Source organism: Perognathus longimembris, chromosome 6 (genome assembly GCF_023159225.1).
Source record: "Perognathus longimembris pacificus isolate PPM17 chromosome 6, ASM2315922v1, whole genome shotgun sequence".
NCBI classification, from domain to species: Eukaryota; Metazoa; Chordata; class Mammalia; order Rodentia; family Heteromyidae; genus Perognathus; species Perognathus longimembris.
In genome coordinates this window covers 67,661,573-67,680,850 of record NC_063166.1, presented here as the reverse complement: position 1 = coordinate 67,680,850, position 19,278 = coordinate 67,661,573, and the positions used below count along the sequence as shown (strand labels likewise).

The window sequence follows — 19,278 nt, the reverse complement described above, 5'->3', positions numbered from 1 at the left end:
TTGCCCACCATGGCCCAACCAAGTTCTCTTGACTGCTCATCACACTGGGTTTGTAGAGGCTCAAATATTGACCAAAGCCACTCTGGGTGTCTGCTTTTGACATGCACATGTCCTCTCCCTTGACAATTCCAGTAGCACAGAAGATATGTGGGTGATATCCAGGTGACACAAAAGGACAATCCCCACCAGCCCCTTCCAAAGCCCTCAGCCTCCCCACAACATGGTGAACACCCCTTGCTGAACACTGGTCACCTGTGAGATGTTCTGCCAGCCACTCTACCCCATCTCCAGGGATAGAGTGTGCTTCTGCCTAGCCCATGCCCTGGAGCTGCACCCAGGACTGGTTCAGAATGCTTAGACATATTTGTAGGATGGATGGATGGATGGGTGGGTGTGTGGATGGATGGGTCAGTGGATGGATGGGTGGATGGATGGATGGATGGGTGGGTGGATGGGTGAGTGGGTGGATGGATGGGTGTATAGATGGAGATGGAGTGATGGATGGATGGATGGATGGATGGATGGATGGAGTGGCAGAATTTGGTTCACCTTCACAAGATAATCTCAAGCATGTTGGATTTGTCTCTTGTTGCTGCTCTAACAAATTACCACCCACTTTTGAGACTCCAAATACAAATTTATCATCTTTCAGTCCTGAAGCTTACGTAACAGAAGCAAATGCCTACATATGCTCACAGTTGTAGTTTTAGCTCCATCCGTAACCAGAATGCTTTGTTACAGATGGTTGCTCTTTTGTAGGGTTTTTTTTTTTAATTTTTTTGTCCATTGTAGGGTTTAACTCGGGGCTGAGTGCTGTCTCTGAGGTCTTTTTCTCAAGGCTAGCACTCTACCACTTTGAGCCACAACACCATTTCCAGTTTTCTGGTGGTTAATTGGTGATGAGAGAGTCTCGTGGACTTTCCTACCTGGGCTGGTTTTGAACTGTGACCCTCAAATCTCAGCCTCCTGAATAGCTAGGATTACAGGCTTGAGCCACCAGCGCCTAGCCAGTTACATGTTTTTAAAAGGAGATTTTTTTTTCCTTTCCTATCTTTTCACCACTACCCCCACCCGATTTCCCATGTGAGGAAACCTGAGAATGTCTTCACTGCTCCCGGCGAGGTCACCATGCTCCTCTCTTGCTGACCATGGGACAGCAAGGAATACAACTCCAATAACACTGGCACCAGCATCCCAACGCCACCATCCAGCCTCAGTGAGCCTCAGCGTGAACATCCCAGAGCCCACGGCTCCTGGACTTTTCTATAAACCCCCCTTCCTCTCCTCCCTCACCCACTAGGTCTGTGCTTCTGAGATAAACTCACACCATCCCCATTTTGCCTGGCAAGATTAATCCACCTTTATTTTCTTTTCTCCAAGGCCCTAATCTCATTATTTGTGAGCTGGCAGTGAGTTCCGGAGCCTGAATTTCTAGTTATAGAAGTCTAAAGTGGGGGCTGGGAATATGACCTAGTGGCAAGAGTGCTTGCCTCCTATACATGAAGCCCTGGGTTCGATTCCTCAGCACCACATATATAGAAAACAGCTAGAAGTGGCGCTGTGGCTCAAGTGGTAGAGTGCTAGCTTTGAGCAAAAAGAAGCCAGGGACAGGGCTCAGGCCTTGAGTTCAAACCCCAGGACTGGCAAAATAATAACAATAATAATAATAAAATAATAATAATAATGTCTAAAAATGGGCCAATGATCCTGAAAACGGATAGCAGATCACAACCCTATGCTCTGAGGGGAGATTCTGAGCATATTCTAGGGGCAGACTGAGCCGTCCCTGCCCACTTTCTCTGTGAGGTCACAGCACCTACAGTTCCATCTCACACCAGCAGATTCCACAAGTCACCTCCCAGGGGACACTGACAAGGGGTGGCAGCAGCCACTTTCTCCTCCCTAGAGATCCCCACCACAAATCCCCAGTCCTAGAGAAGGAAACCAATGCCACGGTCTTCAAGAAACCTTGGGGACCCGTGCTCCCTCCCCTCGGAAGATGTGATCTATACTACCAGGCCCCGGAGGTGAGGACAGCAGCCCCCTCCCCCACCTTTGCCCAGCCCTTTGCAGAGAGGTCAACAAAAGGTTAGCCCTGCACCCTCTCCTTTGGGAATCAGCCACCACTGTCCACATGCACTTCGAGATGCGGCATCTGAGGGCAGAGAGGTTGACAGTGGCTTCTCCAAAGTCACCTGGCCAGGAGGTGACCCAGACACTGTGTAGAGGCTGAGGGCATCGTGCACCCCACCCCCTTGTGCTTCTGGTCCTCCCTGAGGTCAGGCCAGGGAAGGAAGTAGACAAAGAAAGATCTTGGCTTCTTGATAGGTCAGAAGGCCTCCGATTGCAGGTGACAGAAACACTACCTCAGCAGGATGGCAGGGGGGGTGGGGGAAGGGAGACAGGAAGTTGTCCCAAGAAGATACAAAAACACACTATGGGGTGAGGGAAGACCTGTTAGAACTCAGTGGCCCATCTTTTAGATCGACACATATTGTACATAGTTATGGACACAACACAATCACCGGTGCACGACGTGATACTCTATGCAGTGATAAAAACTGGGGTAAAGAACATTTCCTTTGTGTTGGGGACCTTCCAACTCTTCTCATTATTTTGGGGTCGATAATAAGTTGTTATAAACTAGATGCCCTCCTGTGGTGTATATTCATCAAGAAGGTAGAAATAAATCCATACCTTTGGGGTTGTGTTAGCAGTGTTTGGCAATAGTGACTTGGCTTTCTGTCGCCATAACAAGATTCTTGCGATAGTTACTTGATCGAGAGAGGAATATTTGGTTTGAGGTTTGGGGGTTCTTGTTTATGATCAAGGGGCCTCAGTGTTTTGTGTGGGTACACGGTGGCAAGAATGTGTGAGAGAGAAACAAACTGACCTCATAGCTGGAAGTGAAAAAGAGAAAGAGGAAGAGAACAGGACCCCACAATCCAATATGAAGCATTTTCCCAATTACCTAAACACCTCTCACCAGGCTCTACCTCTTAAAGATCCACAGTTCCTCCCAAGAGTGCCACTGAGGAGACCAAGAATTTGACACAGGGCCTTTGGGGGGACATTTGACATCCAAACTTTAATAGGCATGTATGTAATTCCTTAACAAATATGCACACTTATAGGGGTAGCCTAACAATGTTTAGAGACCACTGCCTTAATTTGTTTTTTTTATCTCACCTAAGTGGTGTTAGGGGAAAGGGGAGAGATCAGGAATCAGTGTGCGTGAATTCCCCCCTCTGTGACTCTTTGTAAGACCCACATCCTTTTAGCCTCCTCTCTGAGTCCCAAAAATGCTACCACAGTTCATTCAGAAATATGGCTGTCTGGGGAGGAGGGAGAGAGCCACTACTTCCTGGTTTCAGCAAAGAGAAAATCTTTCCCTCAAGTCCAGGACTCCCTGCTCCACTTTTGTGTTGGAACCAATCACCACAGGGGGATTACAGGATTGGAGGGGTCACAACAGGCATCTACCAATCAGAATCGTTTAAGTAGGATTAGACCAGGAAACAAGATCAGGCTTCCACTACCTCCTCCAGCCACCAGAATCCTTTTCCTTAAAAGAGACCTGTCCCTTGTTCATAGCCTAGGAGGCTCTGCAAATGTCTCCGCAAGCCACTCAGCTTCTTGATCTGGAATGTAGCACCATGGGGTTACTGTGTGTGCTATGAAATGTGATTTCAACCCTTGTCATCCCTAGGGGCCAACAGCGAGTTCGGAGTAACTACAGAATGGCAGAGGAGACCTCACCAGTCATTCGTGAGCAGGAAGGCCCCTAGGCTGTGGGCAGCAGAGGGGCTGAGGCAACCCATAGTACCCAGCAAGAGGGGGGCACAGGGAGGGCAGCAAAGCTTACCCCAGGCTCTGTAAGCTTGTGTTCCAGAAGCTGGCAGTGACCTGACAGTCCATCCTGTGCTCTCTATAGGTGACGCCTTCCTGTTGCCTGTTCGAGTCAACACTCCAGGCGTCAACCTGACTCAGTTCATGCTGGGACACATGTGTATGTATATACCAAAGAGCCAGAGCAGCCTTCAGGCCGTGGGCCTTCAGGCCGGCTCTCCTGATGGTATCTAAGGTCTGCCCTGGGAGGCAAGGTTTCTAGGCAGCAGCAGGTAGAGCTCTAGAGGTCTCCTCATCCAGCTGCCATCCCAGCTGGTGATTCAAAGTGGAAGGAGAGAGAGACTTGCTTTTTTAATGTTTCCTGTCAGCCTGCCTCTACTCTACTCATCCATCCACATACACACCCATCCACCCACCTACACACCCATCCACTCATCCATCCACCCACTCATCCATCTATCCATCTATCCACCCACCCACCTATCCATCCATCTATCCATCCATCCATCCATCCACACAATCATCTGTCCATGCATCTATTCATCCATGCACCCATTCATCAAACCATATACCTACCCACCCATACATTCATATATACACCCACCCATCCACCCATTCATCCATCCACCTACCTATCCATCCACACATTCCATCCATCCATTTATCTGTCCATCAATCCACCTATCCCCTCACCCATACATACATACACCCACTCATCCACCCATTCATTCACCCACCCATTCATCAACCCGGCCATTCATTGAGTTATTGACAATATTACTCACACCTTTATTTGTTAACATGGATACCTACTCATTATCAACTCATCTACTCTCCATCCGCCCATCTCATTCTCCTCTCTTCTCATTTGCTTTCTTAGTCCTTTAGCTTCTGAGTCAAGCAGCCATTCCCTTCTCCATTCTTCTATCCACTCATGTATCCTCCCACCTTCCCATCATCTTAAACCCCTACTTTCTTGTTTAGCTCCATGCTGAGCTCCAGAGACAAACCCAACAAGGGCCCTTGCCAAGCTCATAGCGTGTGGGATTGGGCATTAGCACACTCTAGATTTTCGTGTTAACCGCCTCTGGCCAGCAGTGCCCAGCTACAGGCCAGCTCTGGCTGGTACTTCATGCCATAACTCCCTCACTCAATGAACTGGGTCAGGTGCTGCCCTGCGCTCCATCTCCAGGGCCTCCCCACAACGCCCCCATCTCTAGGACAGCCCATGTATCCTCACAGTGGAATAGAAACAAGGGTGTGGTTTCTCACTGTTCTCTCTCTCTCTCCCTTGCAGCCTGGTTCACCTACCTGGCTTGCTTCCTGAGAACCCAGGCACAGCAAGTGCTGTTCAACACCTGCAGGTGAGCAGAGAGGGTAGAGGAGAGGTCTGGGAACAGACAGCCGATGACTCCCATAACCCCTTCCTTTGTCTGAATGAACCCTTGGTGGCCAGATCAGATAAGCTATCTTAAGCTAGCTTTTGTTCATCCCTCCATCCCAGAGCCCACTATGGCTCCCTATTGCTCCAGGTTCTCAGCCTGCAGCCTCTGGGATCCTGTCCCATCCCTTATTCCCCAGGTTGCCTGCCTTCCACATGCTACTGTGGACTACAGAGTGGCAAGGCTGGCGTTCTCCCTCCCTCCCTGGCCTCTAGGCCTTTGTGTGGACCATTCTCCCCACCTGAGCACCCATCCATACATTCACTCTCCTGTCCTACCCATGTAAATTCCTTGCTCCTGCTGCACCCACACCTCATTCATTCATTTGACGTTTACATTGTAAACGTCATTGGTGCCTCCTCTGAATCTAGGCAAGGCTGCACCGTGAGGTCCAGCCCAGTGTGCCCTGCTCAGTGCTGGATGTGTTCACTGGAGGTCTTAGGAGGAGGACCTCCTGCTGATGCTGCAGACAGACAGGCTCAGCTAGGGAGAGGAGAAGCAGGGATAGTGAGAGGGTGAGGGGTGGCCACCTACCAGGACCTGGGGCCATCCTTGACTCTGCTTCTCCGGCTCCCAGATGCAAGCAGCTCTGCCAGAAACTGATGGAAAAGACTGGTCTTCTGGTCCTCTGTGCTTTCGGTGCGTCTCTGGGGTCCTGACCTGGGTGGAGGCATCCGGGGCCCTGGCCCACCCTGGGGCCACCCTGGGAGGGAGAACCACGGGCCTGGGCTCTGTGTGGGCCTCTGGGTGAGTTTTTCTGTCTTTTCAGTGGATGTCACTGTAAGGGATACATGAAATGATGAGCAACAACATTTTTTTCAAAGCCAAGAAATGATTTGTATACTGTCAAGCTTTCCCAAAACATAATAATAATAATAATAATAGCTATTATCATCATCATTAATAATATATGAGTAATAATATTATCATGAATATATAGGTAATGGTTATATATTATTAATAATATACTAATATCATTATTAATTATTATGCCTTCTTCTGTCGGGTGCCTATGGCTTCCTTCAAGCCCAGCCTCCTTCTGCCTCCCAGACAGTTTTGCTTTCCTACCTCCACTTGAGTTCATACTTTTAAAGCATATAATTCAATGATCTGTAGCTTATTTCAAGGTCATGCATCCACTGCTACCATCAAATTGCAAAACATTGTCACTAATCCAGAAAGAAAGCCCTCTGCAGTCATTCATGTCCCCCACGCCTCTAGGAAGCTACTCCTCTCTACCCATATGGATTCACCTGTCCTGAGTATTTCCAATGAGTCAATGAAACGGTGCGGTCTTTGTGGCTGTTCATGTAGCCCATGTTTCCAGAATGTATCCATGGTGTAGCAGGTATTGGGACGCCATTCCTTTTTCTGGCTCAAAATGTTCCTGTGAGATAACATGGTGCTTCTTCTTCCCATAATGCCCTGGGTTCCCACTCAACCAAGGAAAAGAGCTAGGGCGGCACATGCACAAGCCATCAAGCATCAGTGCACAGCCCAGGGGAGGAGATATGGGAGGAGCCTCTTATTATAATGACCGCCCTCCAAGAAGACTTCCCGGGACTTTCTGGGTCCCGCTCTATGGAGAGTGTGGGTTCCTCCGTTTTGTTCTTTTTCAAGATTGTTTTGACTATGAGCCTTACTGCTTCATGAGCTTTAGAATCAACCTTTGCATTTTTGCAGAAGAGGCTAAAAGGATTTTGATAGGGATTTAATAGTAGTCTTCCAATCCTCAAATATAGATAGATATCTATGTTGATAGATATCTCTATCTCCTTTAGTTTCTTTGACAATGTTTTGTTACATCTTTAGCATACAGGTGCTGTAGTTTTTCCTGTTAAACTTTCTCCTAGGTATTTTGATATTTGTGATGATATTGTAGACAGAGTTGTTTCCTTCAAGTTCAGATGGTGTATTATTGATATGCAGAGCTACACCTGGTGTTGTATATTGTTCTTATATTCTGCAACCTTTGCTGAATTCAGTTCTTAGCTCTGATATAGGGCAGGATGCCTCATCTTCAATATCTTAGAAGTCTGTATGCAGATCGTATCATTTGCAAAAGGAATAGTTTGATTCTTCTACATGAAAATACGGATGCCTTTTCTTTCTTTTCTTTGACTTACTGATCTGGTTAGAATATCCAATATAATGTTAAATACAAATAGAAAGAACAAACATACCTGTCTTTTTTCTGATCTAGAAAGAAAACATTTCATTTTTCACCATTTAATAGGATGCTCACTGTGGATTTTTCTTAACAGCCTTTATCAGGTTAAGAAAGTTTTCTTATATTCCTAGTTAAGATATTATATATGTATAAAAAAAAAACAACAAATAGACTGGGAGTGGTGGTACATGCACATAATCTCAGCTCCTCAGAGAGAGAGGCAGGAAGATCTCAATCTGAGGCTATCCTGGGCAAAAGTGTGATGCCCTATCTGAAAAACCTAACCTAAAGCAAAAGGACTGGGGAACATAGCTCATGTTTGCCTAGTAAACATGAGGTCCTGGGTTCAATCCCCATGCTACCATAACAGCCAGCTGGAGTTCACAAAATGCAGAAAAGACTGCCCTGCCTCTTCTCTTGGACAACCAGTCTGTGGCAATGCTGGGGTGGGAGAGTGGAGGGAGACATGCATCACCCCAGGTAGGTGGCATATGTATGACCTCAAGTGAATGCAAAGACAGCTATTTGCTGTTCCCATGAGAGAGGAAAGGGAGTTTAGAGAGATTAACGTCTCCCAACATTGCACGGGTCCCAAACTCTTAACCTGGCTTTGCTCTTGTGACTCTCAGGATTCTGGATGTTCTCTATGCATTTGCCATCCAAGATGGAAGTCTGGCAGGTGAGTGTGAGAGCATGAACCCGGCAGGCCCCACTGCTGACTGGGCTCACCCCAGCCAGTCAATATTCCCTCCACAGCCCTCTCTTCTCCCCAGATCTGCACCCTAGTCAGTTCCTAACTCATCCTACATCCCAGTCTCCACCAGGAGCCCATCTCTGTGATTTCCAAAGAGTGGACAGCTGTCCTGACTCTATCACTGACTCTAGAGCTGGCCCTGCCCTGTCTCAAGCTCCCACTTAGAGAGGCAGTGAGAACAGAGAGCACTTTGTTCTCTCTACCCAACACCATTTATTCTTTTCTGTGTAAATGAAGTGAGACCCATTTGATTTCTCTTTCTGGGGAGAGGAGAAAGTCAGTGGCCAGAGCTCCTTATGTCCAGAAGTTTCTAGAGATCCTAGGGAATGAGATCTGAGAGACCTATCTCTCCTCCTCGTAGCCACAGTGAACTCCTTCATCTCTCTCAATGTCTAACTAAAATGTTGCCTCCTCCAGAAATGCCCAAAGGGGGTCACGTTCTCCTTCCACTATTTTCAATGATCGTGACCATGACTCCCAGTTGGAGTACCATCACTCCCATTTGGAGTGGTGGTACTGGAAACCCCTTGGAGGAGTCCAGTTCATTGTGAGGCATGGGGCAGCTGCTACCAACATTGGGTGACTGGAGATCCAGAAGAGAATGTGAGGAGAAAGAGAGAGTGGATAGTAGGATAGATGAGTGGATGGGTGGATGGATGGACAAATGGATGAATGGACGGAAGGGTGGATGGATGGGTGGATGAGAAGCTAGTTGGGAGGGACAGTGTATAGGATTGAAGGATGGACAGAGGAGGAGGATTTAAAGGTGGAGAAGGTTGGCAGATGAAATGTAGATGGATGGGGTAGGACTGGCTGGCTGGCTGGATGGATGGATGGATAAAAAGGAGAGTAACTGGAATTTGGAGTGTGGGGATGAGAGCAGATGGATGGAAGGAAAAACATGAAAGTGGATGAATGGTTGTGAGAAAACAAATGAATGAGGCACTATCAGGTCCAGATTAGGCCATTTGACAGAGATCTCTGCTTTCTTTATTACCACACCAGGATGACAGTATAAACAGTCCAATGCAGAGCTTGCGGTAAGAGAAACCTACGGATGGGTCCTATTATCCTCTTTACAAACACAGCTTTAGCAAGAATCTGGGGTCTATTAGCTAACAATGTGAGCACCATGGTCAGACCTGGACTTAAGTCCCACCTCCCAGAGATCCTACCTGTCTGTCCTGATGCCAGACTCCCTCTTTGGAACTTGGACTCACTTGTGACTTGAGGCTAAACATGGTTTTTTTGTTTGTCTTGTGGTCAACTGTTTAAAGAAAATGTGAACTGTCTTGAACAGTTGCAGCCCATAGTCAATGCTCAGTAAGTGGTCACTGAAAATTATAACCAAGGAGCCATCACCTAGTGGCAGCATCTTTGATCACAGACAAAATGCTAGGGACTGCCAGGCACAGGTGGCTCACACCTATACTCCTAGCTACTCAGGAGGCTGAGATCTGAGGACTGCAGTTCAAAGCCAACCTGGGAAGGAAGTCCTTGAGACTCTTCTCTCCAATTAACTACCAAAAGGCTATAAATGGCACTGTGGCTCAAGTAGTAGAGTGCTAGTCTTGACCAAAAGAAGCTCAGGGACAGCACCCAGGCCTTCAGTACAAGCCCCAGGACTAGCGCACGTGCACATGCACACACACACACACACACACACACACACACACACACACACACACCCTTCTGAGTGTCAGGGACATGCAGGAGAGCAGAAGAACATGAGCTCATTCTTTGGAGGTGGCATAGCAAAAGCAGAATCTGAGGGTGGAAGTAGCAGCATTACAAAGCAGTTGATTCTTGTTTTCTTTCATTCTTTCTGAAAAGGATGTACCAGGAGAAGGTGCGATATCACAGTGGGGAAATCCAGGACCTCCGAGGTAGCCTGAACCTGCTCCTTGCCAGACTGCAGCAGATGGAAGCCATGTCTGATGAGGTGAGATGCTGGCTAGTCTGCTCCCCCTCTCCTGCTCCAAACTCCAGGCTTCTCTCTTTATTTGATGTCATTCCCTGTATCCCAAGCCTTCCTTCTTGATTTCATTTTTATAGAGCATATCTCCCAGGTAACTTCCTGAAAAACAGTAAAAGGAAAAGTGTTTTTTGCTCTTTTAGCACTTGCATGATTAAAAATATCCATACTCCCACCTACCCTTGCCCTTGATGGATAGTTTGGCTGGGTATAGCATTCTAGGAAGGAAAATTTCTCTGGCAAATTTTGAAGGAAGTCCAATTCCATATTCTAGTTTGCAATGTTGCTTTGGAGAATTGCAGTGCCCCTCTTATTTTTTGATCCTTTGTGTCTAATTGTTGTTATCCTGGGAGCTTCGAGGATATTTTTTCCCCCTCAGTGTCCTGAGTGCCCTCAATACCCTGAGGGTTGCTAAACCTACTGAATCTGTGGGTGAGTCCTTTTCAATAGTTCGGGTTTTTTTTGTTTGTTTGATTCTTACCTTTTAAAATATTCTTCTTAGGGGCTGGGGATATGGCCTAGTGGCAAGAGCGCTTGCCTTGTATACATGAAGCCCTCGGTTCGATTCCCCAGCACCACATATACAGAAAATGGCCAGAAGTGGTGCTGCGGCTCAAGTGGCAGAGTGCTAGCCTTGAGCAAAAAGAAGCCAGGGACAGTGCTCAGGCCCTGAGTCCAAGGCCCAGGACTGGCAATAAATAAATAAATAAATAAATAAATAAATAAATAAATAAATAAATAAAACATTCTTGTTAGTCAATCACCCGTGGCTCATGCCTGTAATCCTAGATGTTCAGGAGGCTGAGATCTGAGGATTGCAGTTCAAAGCCATCCAGGGTAGGAAAGTCCATCAGACTCTTATCTCCAATTAACTACCCAAAAAAGCCAGAAGTGGAGCTGTGGTTCAAGTGGTAGAGCACGAGCTTAGGGACAGTGCCCAGGCCCTGAGTTCAAACCCTAGGATTCTCGCACATACACATGCAAACACACACATACACACAAAGATTGCTTCTTTCATATCATCTCTCTTAGATTCTGATCACATCTACACTAAACCTTTAGAATCTATCTCACAGCATTTCTATGTTATTACCTGGCTTGTTTTTTTGTTTTCATTCTTTTCCTCTAGGTGCCTAGATTTTCATATTTTCTTTTAAACTCTTCAGATTCACTAACTAGTCTGTATTCTCTGTGAAATCTACTGCCCACTTCAGGTATTACTTAGTTCTAGAATCCATATTTGATTCTTTTTTGTCTATATTAGTGAATATGGTGAATGTCTCTATTATTTTACCCATAGTGTCTATCATTTCCTTTTCTTAGCATATAAGTGATGATTGTTTTTCAAGTCTCTGCCTGGATTGGGTATGATCTCTTTCTAGTTTCTGGAGTTCTTGTGAGTGTCAGCCATATTGTATCATTCCTCTTAATGTCTAGTAATTTTTCATGTTTCCTGGACTTTGTCTATAGAAAAATGGTACATACTTTTTTGTCCCCTCTCCCCCTTTTTCTGTAAGGAAGATGAAGTATTCTAGACATGTGCCAAACTGGTTACACAGAGCTGAATGGCAAGTTTTGTAAGTTTTATTCAAAGGTTTTCAGCTTCATTCTTTGGATGCATTCCCATACAGCTCCCCAAAACTTGGGAAATGTCTTCATGGGAAACACCATCTGTTTGAGGCCTCTCAAGTCTGATTTTCTCTTCCAGCCTTGTGTGAATGCGAGATTTCTGGTACCAATGACAACTTGTCTGGCAGGGACAAACTTGGAGTCTCAGCTACTAATTGTGCCCAGAATTGGTGCCATGACTAGGTGAAGTTCAGCTAGAACCCCCTTTGTATTGAACTCCTAGAGCAGTGGATCTCAAAGCGTGGCTTCACCATATGGTGCCTACAGCAGAAGTCAGCTGGCAGCCAGTATCAGCCTCTAGATGCTCCTAATGTATATGCATACTAACATGTGCATGCTAATGTGTATGCAAATGTATGCATACAAATATATGTGTGCGATGTGTGCATACTGATACGTGCATATTAGTGTGTGCATACTAATGTGTGTGCTAATGTATATATACTAATATGTGTGGTAATATGTGCATACTGATAATGCATGCATACTGAAGATATATTCATACTAATGTGTGCATACTAATGTGTTTCCTTGGTGAACCCTGTGGGGAGCAGCCCTGTCACCCTGCTCGCTTGGCCCACAGCCCCTCTGAGCATGAAATGATCGTCCCACACCACAGAGTCAGGAAGGCTGTCATGCAGCTGTGGGAACTAGAACAGGTGTCCCAGGGCAGTGATTGTGATTATTTTATGGATGTGGAAATGGAGGCTCAGAAAGATTGATAACCTACCTGAGATCACACAGCTCCCAAGTGCAAAACATCTCCGGGCTGGGGATATAGCCTAGTGGCAAGAGTGCCTGCTTCGGATACACGAGGCCCTAGGTTCGATTCCCCAGCACCACATATACAGAAAACGGCCAGAAGCGGCGCTGTGGCTCAAGTGGCAGAGTGCTAGCCTTGAGCGGGAAGAAGCCAGGGACAGTGCTCAGGCCCTGAGACCAAGGCCCAGGACTGGCCAAAAAAAAAAAAAAAAAAAAAACATCTCCAACCTTCACCCTGCACTTGAGCAAAATCTTCCTGTTTCCTCAAAACCAGTCTCAACTCCAAGAAAGTTCTCCATCGGATACAAATAACCTAGGGTGGAGAATTCCCCAAGGAAGAATAGGGAGGAAGTCTTAGCATTCATCGTCTGTACACACATAATCTAAGTCTGATCTAACTCTACCTGCTAGTTCTGGGCCAGAGACCCTCTGACTTTTGCCTTATTAAGATAGACCTTAGCTGTATGACAAAATAAAACAAAAGTGCACCTGGCCATGTGATTCTACCCACACCTGAATGCAGGTGTTCTGCCTCAGTGCTCTTCCCATGTGGGATAGCCCTAGGACAACAACTGTTCATACTTCTGACTACTAGGTTAGTCTTGCCAGCTCTGGATTCTCATGTAAATGGAATCCTAAGTGCTATACGGTCATGAAGCACCTATGCCAGAGCCCCCCAGTAATCTTAGAGGCAGATGGGTGGAGAACACTGGAGAACTTTCTTGGAGTTGAGACTGGTTTTGAGGAAACAGGAAGATTTTGCTCAAGTGCAGGGTGAAGGTTGGAGATGTTTTGCACTTGGGAACTGTGTGATCTTGGGTAGGTTATCAATCTTTCTGAGCCTCCATTTCCACATCCATAAAATAGTCACAATCACTGCCCTGGGACACCTGTTCTAGTTCCCACAGCTGCATGACAGCCTCCCTGACTCTGTGGTGTGGGACGATCATTTCATGCTCAGAGGGGCTGTGGGCCAAGCGAGCAGGGTGACAGGGCTGCTCCCCACAGGGTTCACCGCTTCCCGGGAGCATCTAGAGACCGATGCTGGCTGACGACTCTGGCTGTGGACCAAAGCGCCCACCCATGGCTCGTTCACGTGGGCTGGCTTCCATGAGTGACTTCCATGAGCTTGCATCCCCCCATCACCAACTCCCCTCCCCACCCCGGGAAGATGGTGGGGGTAAAAGACGAGGATAGGGTGAGGACCTTGTTATACCCATCACTGGAAAACAGAATCAGCCCCAACTGTGAAGTCAAATAACAAGAGTAGCCGGCACTGGCTATGCAGCAACTGGGCTGCATGCGTTTCAGACTGTATCCAGCCGCACAGCATGGGGTTGAGAGCCTGGGACCAGGCTGTGGGCTCTGCCTCTCATCAGCTGTTACTCCTCACCCCTCATGGTTCAGTATCAGCATCTCCAAAGAGGAGTGATAACAGCATGAACTTCCTAGGGAGGCCATGGGGGATTGGAGTGAATGGTTGGGAAGCTGAGCATAGTCCTGGCATCTAGTAGGAGCCTTATAGATCTCTCTAATCCATGGTTCCCCAAACTGTAAACTATAGGTAGGACTGGCACCCCACCTTATAGATCTTATAGGTCTGATCTGATGTTATAGATCAGAAATCAAGATGCAGGGACACCAATGGCACAAGACCCCCACAGCAGTAAGAATCAGCCTGATTGTCAAGCCCCTGCCCTTGAACTCACAGACTCTGGGACCCCCGTGCAGCATCCAGCCACAGCAAACGTGAAAGCCCATCAAAGGGTCTCCTCGCAGTGTGGTGCCCGGGGCAGCGCCAGCCATGGCCCCTGCAGGACAGGGAGAGGACGGGCTCCTGAGGCCATCTGCCGCCTGTTGAAGATACACACAGCAAGACACAGCTTGCCTTCTCTGCCTTCACAGGAAAAGATGACCCAGAAAATAGTGAAGATGATTCAAGGCGATTACATCGAAAAGCCAGACTTTGCCCTGAAGTCTATAGGTACGTGGTGGCCTCTCCCTGACCTGTCCACCTCGGGGGGCCTCAGAAACCTTTCAGAGGTGGGGGCGCCATGGGACGGCCAACCTGAAACCTGCTGCTAGGAAAATTCATCCTCCCAACTGACTGCTCCCAGCCGCCTTTCTTGTTACAGTTTTGTTTTCTCTCCTGGGGTCTATATGGGGATTGGGGGGGTGGACTCCATGATTCTCAACTCTGCCTGGCCCCTCTGCATCTCATCCACTCACTACTCCCCAAAGGCACAGGTCAGCAGAGCTCTGGGGCGCGGGGGAGCCCAGTTGTGGTCAGGAGTCAGCGTTGAGAGCAGGAACGGCAAGAGGACGTTTGGGTGAAGCTCAGTGCATTGGGAAGGCTGTGGCCTGAGGGGACATGTGAAAGATACCTCTGGAAGGATGCTCACAAGGCCAAGTGGCTGCCAGCTGGGAGGGGTGAGGAGCGGCTGGAGCCATGGGGTGCATGGGGCCTCCTCACCAGGCAGCATCAGCCAGCATGGGCACCCCGGGCTCAGAAAATGTAGAGTCCGCATTAGCCCTACCCCAGAGCCTCAGCTCCCCTCAGCCTGGGGCCAAGCCCCCCCCCCCGGCCCCCTGAGGGCTGAGTATAGACCCAGCCACCAGGGCATGGCCTGGCAGGTACACACAGCGCAAACAGCTCCGGGCCAGGCCTGGCTCTGTCCACACACAGCCCGTCAGGTGGCGGCTCTTAACTGCTGCTATGGCGGGGACTGTCCTCACTCCCACTGCCTAAGGGGGACGCGGAGATCCAGCCAGGGCCCAATGACCGAGGAGGAACCAGTCCGTGCAGGAACTGCCTTCGGCAGAGGCTGAGCCCCACTCTTGCGCAGGTGCCAGCATTGACTTTGAGCACACGTCACCCACTTACCACCACGACAAGGCCCGCTCCTACTGGAACTGGATCCGGCTGTGGAACTATGCTCAGCCCCCCGACGTGATCCTCGAGGCAAGCCACAGCGGGAAAAGGGTCCTGGCGGGGCAGGGGCAGGGTGGGAACGGAAGCTGGCAGAGGCGGCGGGAGAGGGAGGGAGGGAGGGCAGGGGAACAGGAGACAGAGATGGGGCGCCACCATGGTAGAGACCGTGGGCAAGGTGAGGGCTGAGGTGTGGCACCCTTGAGGCCCACTCTGGGGCCCTGGCTGTCTCCACTTTGGAAAGGGTGGCATCAGAGCTCAAGGAACCAGGTCACCTGGCTGCAGCCACACCGCGGGTCCCAGAAATATGGTAGAGAGGGAATTCAAACCTGAGCTCCTCGCCCCTACCCAATCCTGCCTCACAATTGAGGGGGTCGGTGACAACACCCAACGGCAGGATGGTCGCGAGACCACATGAACAGCAGTGGATGGGATAAGAGAGTCATGAGTGAATGAGTGGCCAGATGGGTGCATTCCACAGGGAGCAATTGGAGGCAGGGAGGCCCTACGAGGTCCCCCGCCCTCGCTGCACTATGGGAAGGCAGTGGTGCTGCACCTCACTATGGACAGGAATGCCTGGCTCCTTCGCCGGGGCTGGGGACACCCTACCCACCATCACCCTCCTTGCCCTGCCTCTTCCAGCCCAACATGACGCCTGGCAACTGCTGGGCCTTCGCAGGTGACCACGGCCAGGTGACCATCCGATTGGCCCAGAAGGTCTACCTGACCAATGTCACCTTGCAACACATCCCCAAGACCATCTCGCTGTCCGGCTGCCTGGACACTGCCCCCAAGGACTTCGTCATCTATGTGAGGGCACCCCAACAGGAAGCCAGGCTTGGCTAAGGGACTAAGGGGCACTTGTGGCTTCAGAGACCACCCCCACAATTCTCACAGTCCTGGGGAGCAGGGAGGGTGGGGGAAGACTGGGGGAGGGTGGAGAATGATGAGGTTGGGGACAATTGTCACCTTGCAACAAAAGTACAGATGGCCACTGGAGTTCAGTCCCGGGATTTTCAAAGCTAGAAGACTCCATGGTGACCCATAAACTGTTTTTCTGGGGATGTCTGGGTTTTCTCAATACAATAGGGCCTAGAGAAAGGCGGGGGAAGCACCTCCACTTTACAAAGGAGCAGCAGTTAGAAGAGGCTCAGCCGCTGACTCCCGGGCGGCTCTTTTCCTGTCCATGATGGGGCCTGTGCCACCCACCTGGGTGGGAGCCCCCTGGCCCGGCAGGTGCACCAGCGTCAGCCCTGCTGTGTCTCATGCCTTCTCTTTGTCTGGTCCCCAGGGCATGGAGAACCCCTCCAAGGAGGAAGTGTTCCTGGGGGCGTTCCAGTTTCAGCCAGAAAACACCATTCAGATGTTCCCACTCCAGGTACCTGAGGGAGCCGCGAGGGGTGGGGAGAACACCCACTGAGCATGCCCAGTATGCAGCTGTAACCAGGGCCCCACACCCCAGTAACAATGGTTACCAAGCTGCTTGGCAGAAAAGGAAACTGAGGCTCAGAGTGATGTTGCTGCTATCCAGGGCCAAGAACAACCGCCAAAATAAAAAAAAAAAAAAATACCCTAGAAAGATCCAGCAGGTCAAGCCCATCCTTCCTGTTCCTCAGGGCCCCAGAGTCCTCCCCAGTGCCACCTGGGGCCTCTGTTGGAGGATGCTGGCTCCAAATTTATTTCCCCATACTGGGAGCCACTCCCCCCTCCCCCCATCACAGGTGAGGAAACTGAGGTGGGAAGGAGGCATTGCAGACCAGAAGATGTGGCCAGGCTTGGGAATGCAGCCAACACTGGCCTAAACCTCAGCCCAGACATAAATCCTGTGTAGTCTTGAGCCTCAGTTTCCCCTTCTGCATTTCCCTGGGAGGTTGAGACCATGCAGTGAGATCCCCAGGGCCAAGCCTCCCCAATGCCGTGTCCTAAGGAGGCTTCTCCTGCCAGAGGGGCAGAGGAGGGCATTGCACTTAGTGTTCACCTGGTGCCAGGGGTGGTGAGCCTCCAGCACCAACTGCTCGGCTCCTTTCATAGCAGTCCCGGGAGGAGGCCAGTACGTCTCCCATCACCCATGGGGGAAACAGGCCAGAGAGGAATAAGGGCTAGCTCGGGTCTCACAGCCCCTACGTCACCACGGCTCCAAGCCTGGGATGTTTTCCTTCAGTCAGTTATGTCCGTCCTTCCTCCTGTCCTGGCCCTCAGTGCTGCATGGCCTTGGGACAGTCCATTCCCTTCTCTGGACCTTAGTTTTCCTCCCTGTCAAATGGGAGCATTCTCTTCCACTCTCAAATGCCCCTAACCCAGGCAGAGTGGGGCCTGTGGGTGAGTGGCATCTCTGGTTCCTTGCTCTAGAACCATCCACCCCGGAGCTTTGGTGCCATCATGGTGAAGATCTCAAGCAACTGGGGGAACGCGCGCTTCACCTGCTTGTACCGTGTGCGCGTGCACGGCTCGGTGACCCTGCCCAGAGACACACCCAACTAGAACCCCTTTCCTGAGAGACAATAAAGTTTATTCTTGAACCCAGCCCAAGTCTGAGTGTCTCTGAGTCCTGGCATTGGACATCAGTCCAGAGTGAGCAATTATTGACCACCTACTGGTTGTCCAGTAGCCCTGTCTGAGCAGTGATGTGTCTTGCACAGTCAGCAAAGGCAGCCTCGAGCTTTAGACCCAGGCAGTCTGGCTCTTGTATGAGAGGCAGTCTAATGCTTGCAAACGGAGCTGTGGGGCTGGGAATGTGGCTTAGTGGTAGAGTGCTTGCCTAGCATGCAGAAAGCCCTAGGTTTGATTCCTCATCACCACATAAACAGAAAAAGTCGAAAGTGGTGCTGTGGCTCAAGTGGTAGAGTGCTAGCCTTGAGCAAAAGCAGCTCAGGGACAATGCCCAGGCCCTGAGTTCAAGCCCTAGGACTGGCAAAAAACAAAAACAAAAAACACCCAGAAAACAAAAAACAGCTCTGTCCCTACCTATGCATGACTTTCAGCAATCCATCCTCCTGGGGCCAGGATGACGGGCAATAGGGACAGGGCAATGGTTGGTATAGGAGCAGGTAAGTCCTTCCCCTACCCACCTTGGATTATTTCAACATCCTAGGGACAACTGGCTATGGGATAAGGGGCCAGACATGCACCCTCACTGGACCCCAACTTCAGTCAGTATATTTTGTCTGGGTGATCTCTGTCGTGGCTATGTACTATTTTCCACCTTTGCCAAGCACCAGTGGCTCACGCCTGCAACCCTTGCTACTCAGGAGGCTGAGGTCTGAGGATGGCAGTTTGAAGCCAGCCCAGGCAGGAAAGTTGATGAGACTCATCTCCAATTAATCACCAGAAAACCAGAAGTGGCATTGTTGAAACAGTGCCTGCAGCTAATGTCTACCATGATTATGACACAAAATCCCAGCACACAGCATGACCCACACTGAGGGGGTAGCAACCAAGGTGACTCAACCTCTGGCCCCAAGCAGGCAATAGGAAGACTAGTTCTCTGGAAGGGGGTGACATTTCCCCCCAAAAGTTCCCTAACAAGAGGAGGGACAAAGGGTGAACAAATGCAGCAGGGGTACTCCCTGGACACTATGTTGAAAATAAACTATCCAACTTGTAGGTGGGGATGGGAGGAAAAAAACTGGGGGAGGGGGAGGGAAGGGGAGACGTTGTCCAAAAAAAAAAAATGGACTCTTTACCAGACTTATGTAACTATAGCCCTTCTGTATATCATCTTTAGAGTAACAATAATATTTTAAAGACATATAACTGTAACCCCTCTGT

The 19,278-nt window shown here is 49.4% G+C and overlaps 1 protein-coding gene across 1 annotated transcript; it reads left to right on the top strand.

Moving 5' to 3' along the window:
* Window positions 1-1,947: 1,947 nt before the first annotated feature.
* Window positions 1,948-18,026, top strand: Sun5 (Sad1 and UNC84 domain containing 5). The gene is made up of 13 exons (XM_048349013.1): window positions 1,948-2,027; window positions 3,710-3,768; window positions 3,935-4,009; window positions 5,147-5,213; window positions 5,869-5,930; window positions 8,091-8,140; window positions 9,221-9,255; window positions 10,049-10,157; window positions 14,487-14,565; window positions 15,428-15,543; window positions 16,153-16,320; window positions 16,802-16,888; window positions 17,860-18,026. Exons 1-13 carry the CDS (start codon window positions 1,948-1,950, stop codon window positions 17,989-17,991), a joined length of 1,119 nt encoding a protein of 372 aa, XP_048204970.1. The 3' UTR covers window positions 17,992-18,026.
* The last annotated feature ends 1,252 nt before the right edge of the window (window positions 18,027-19,278 follow it).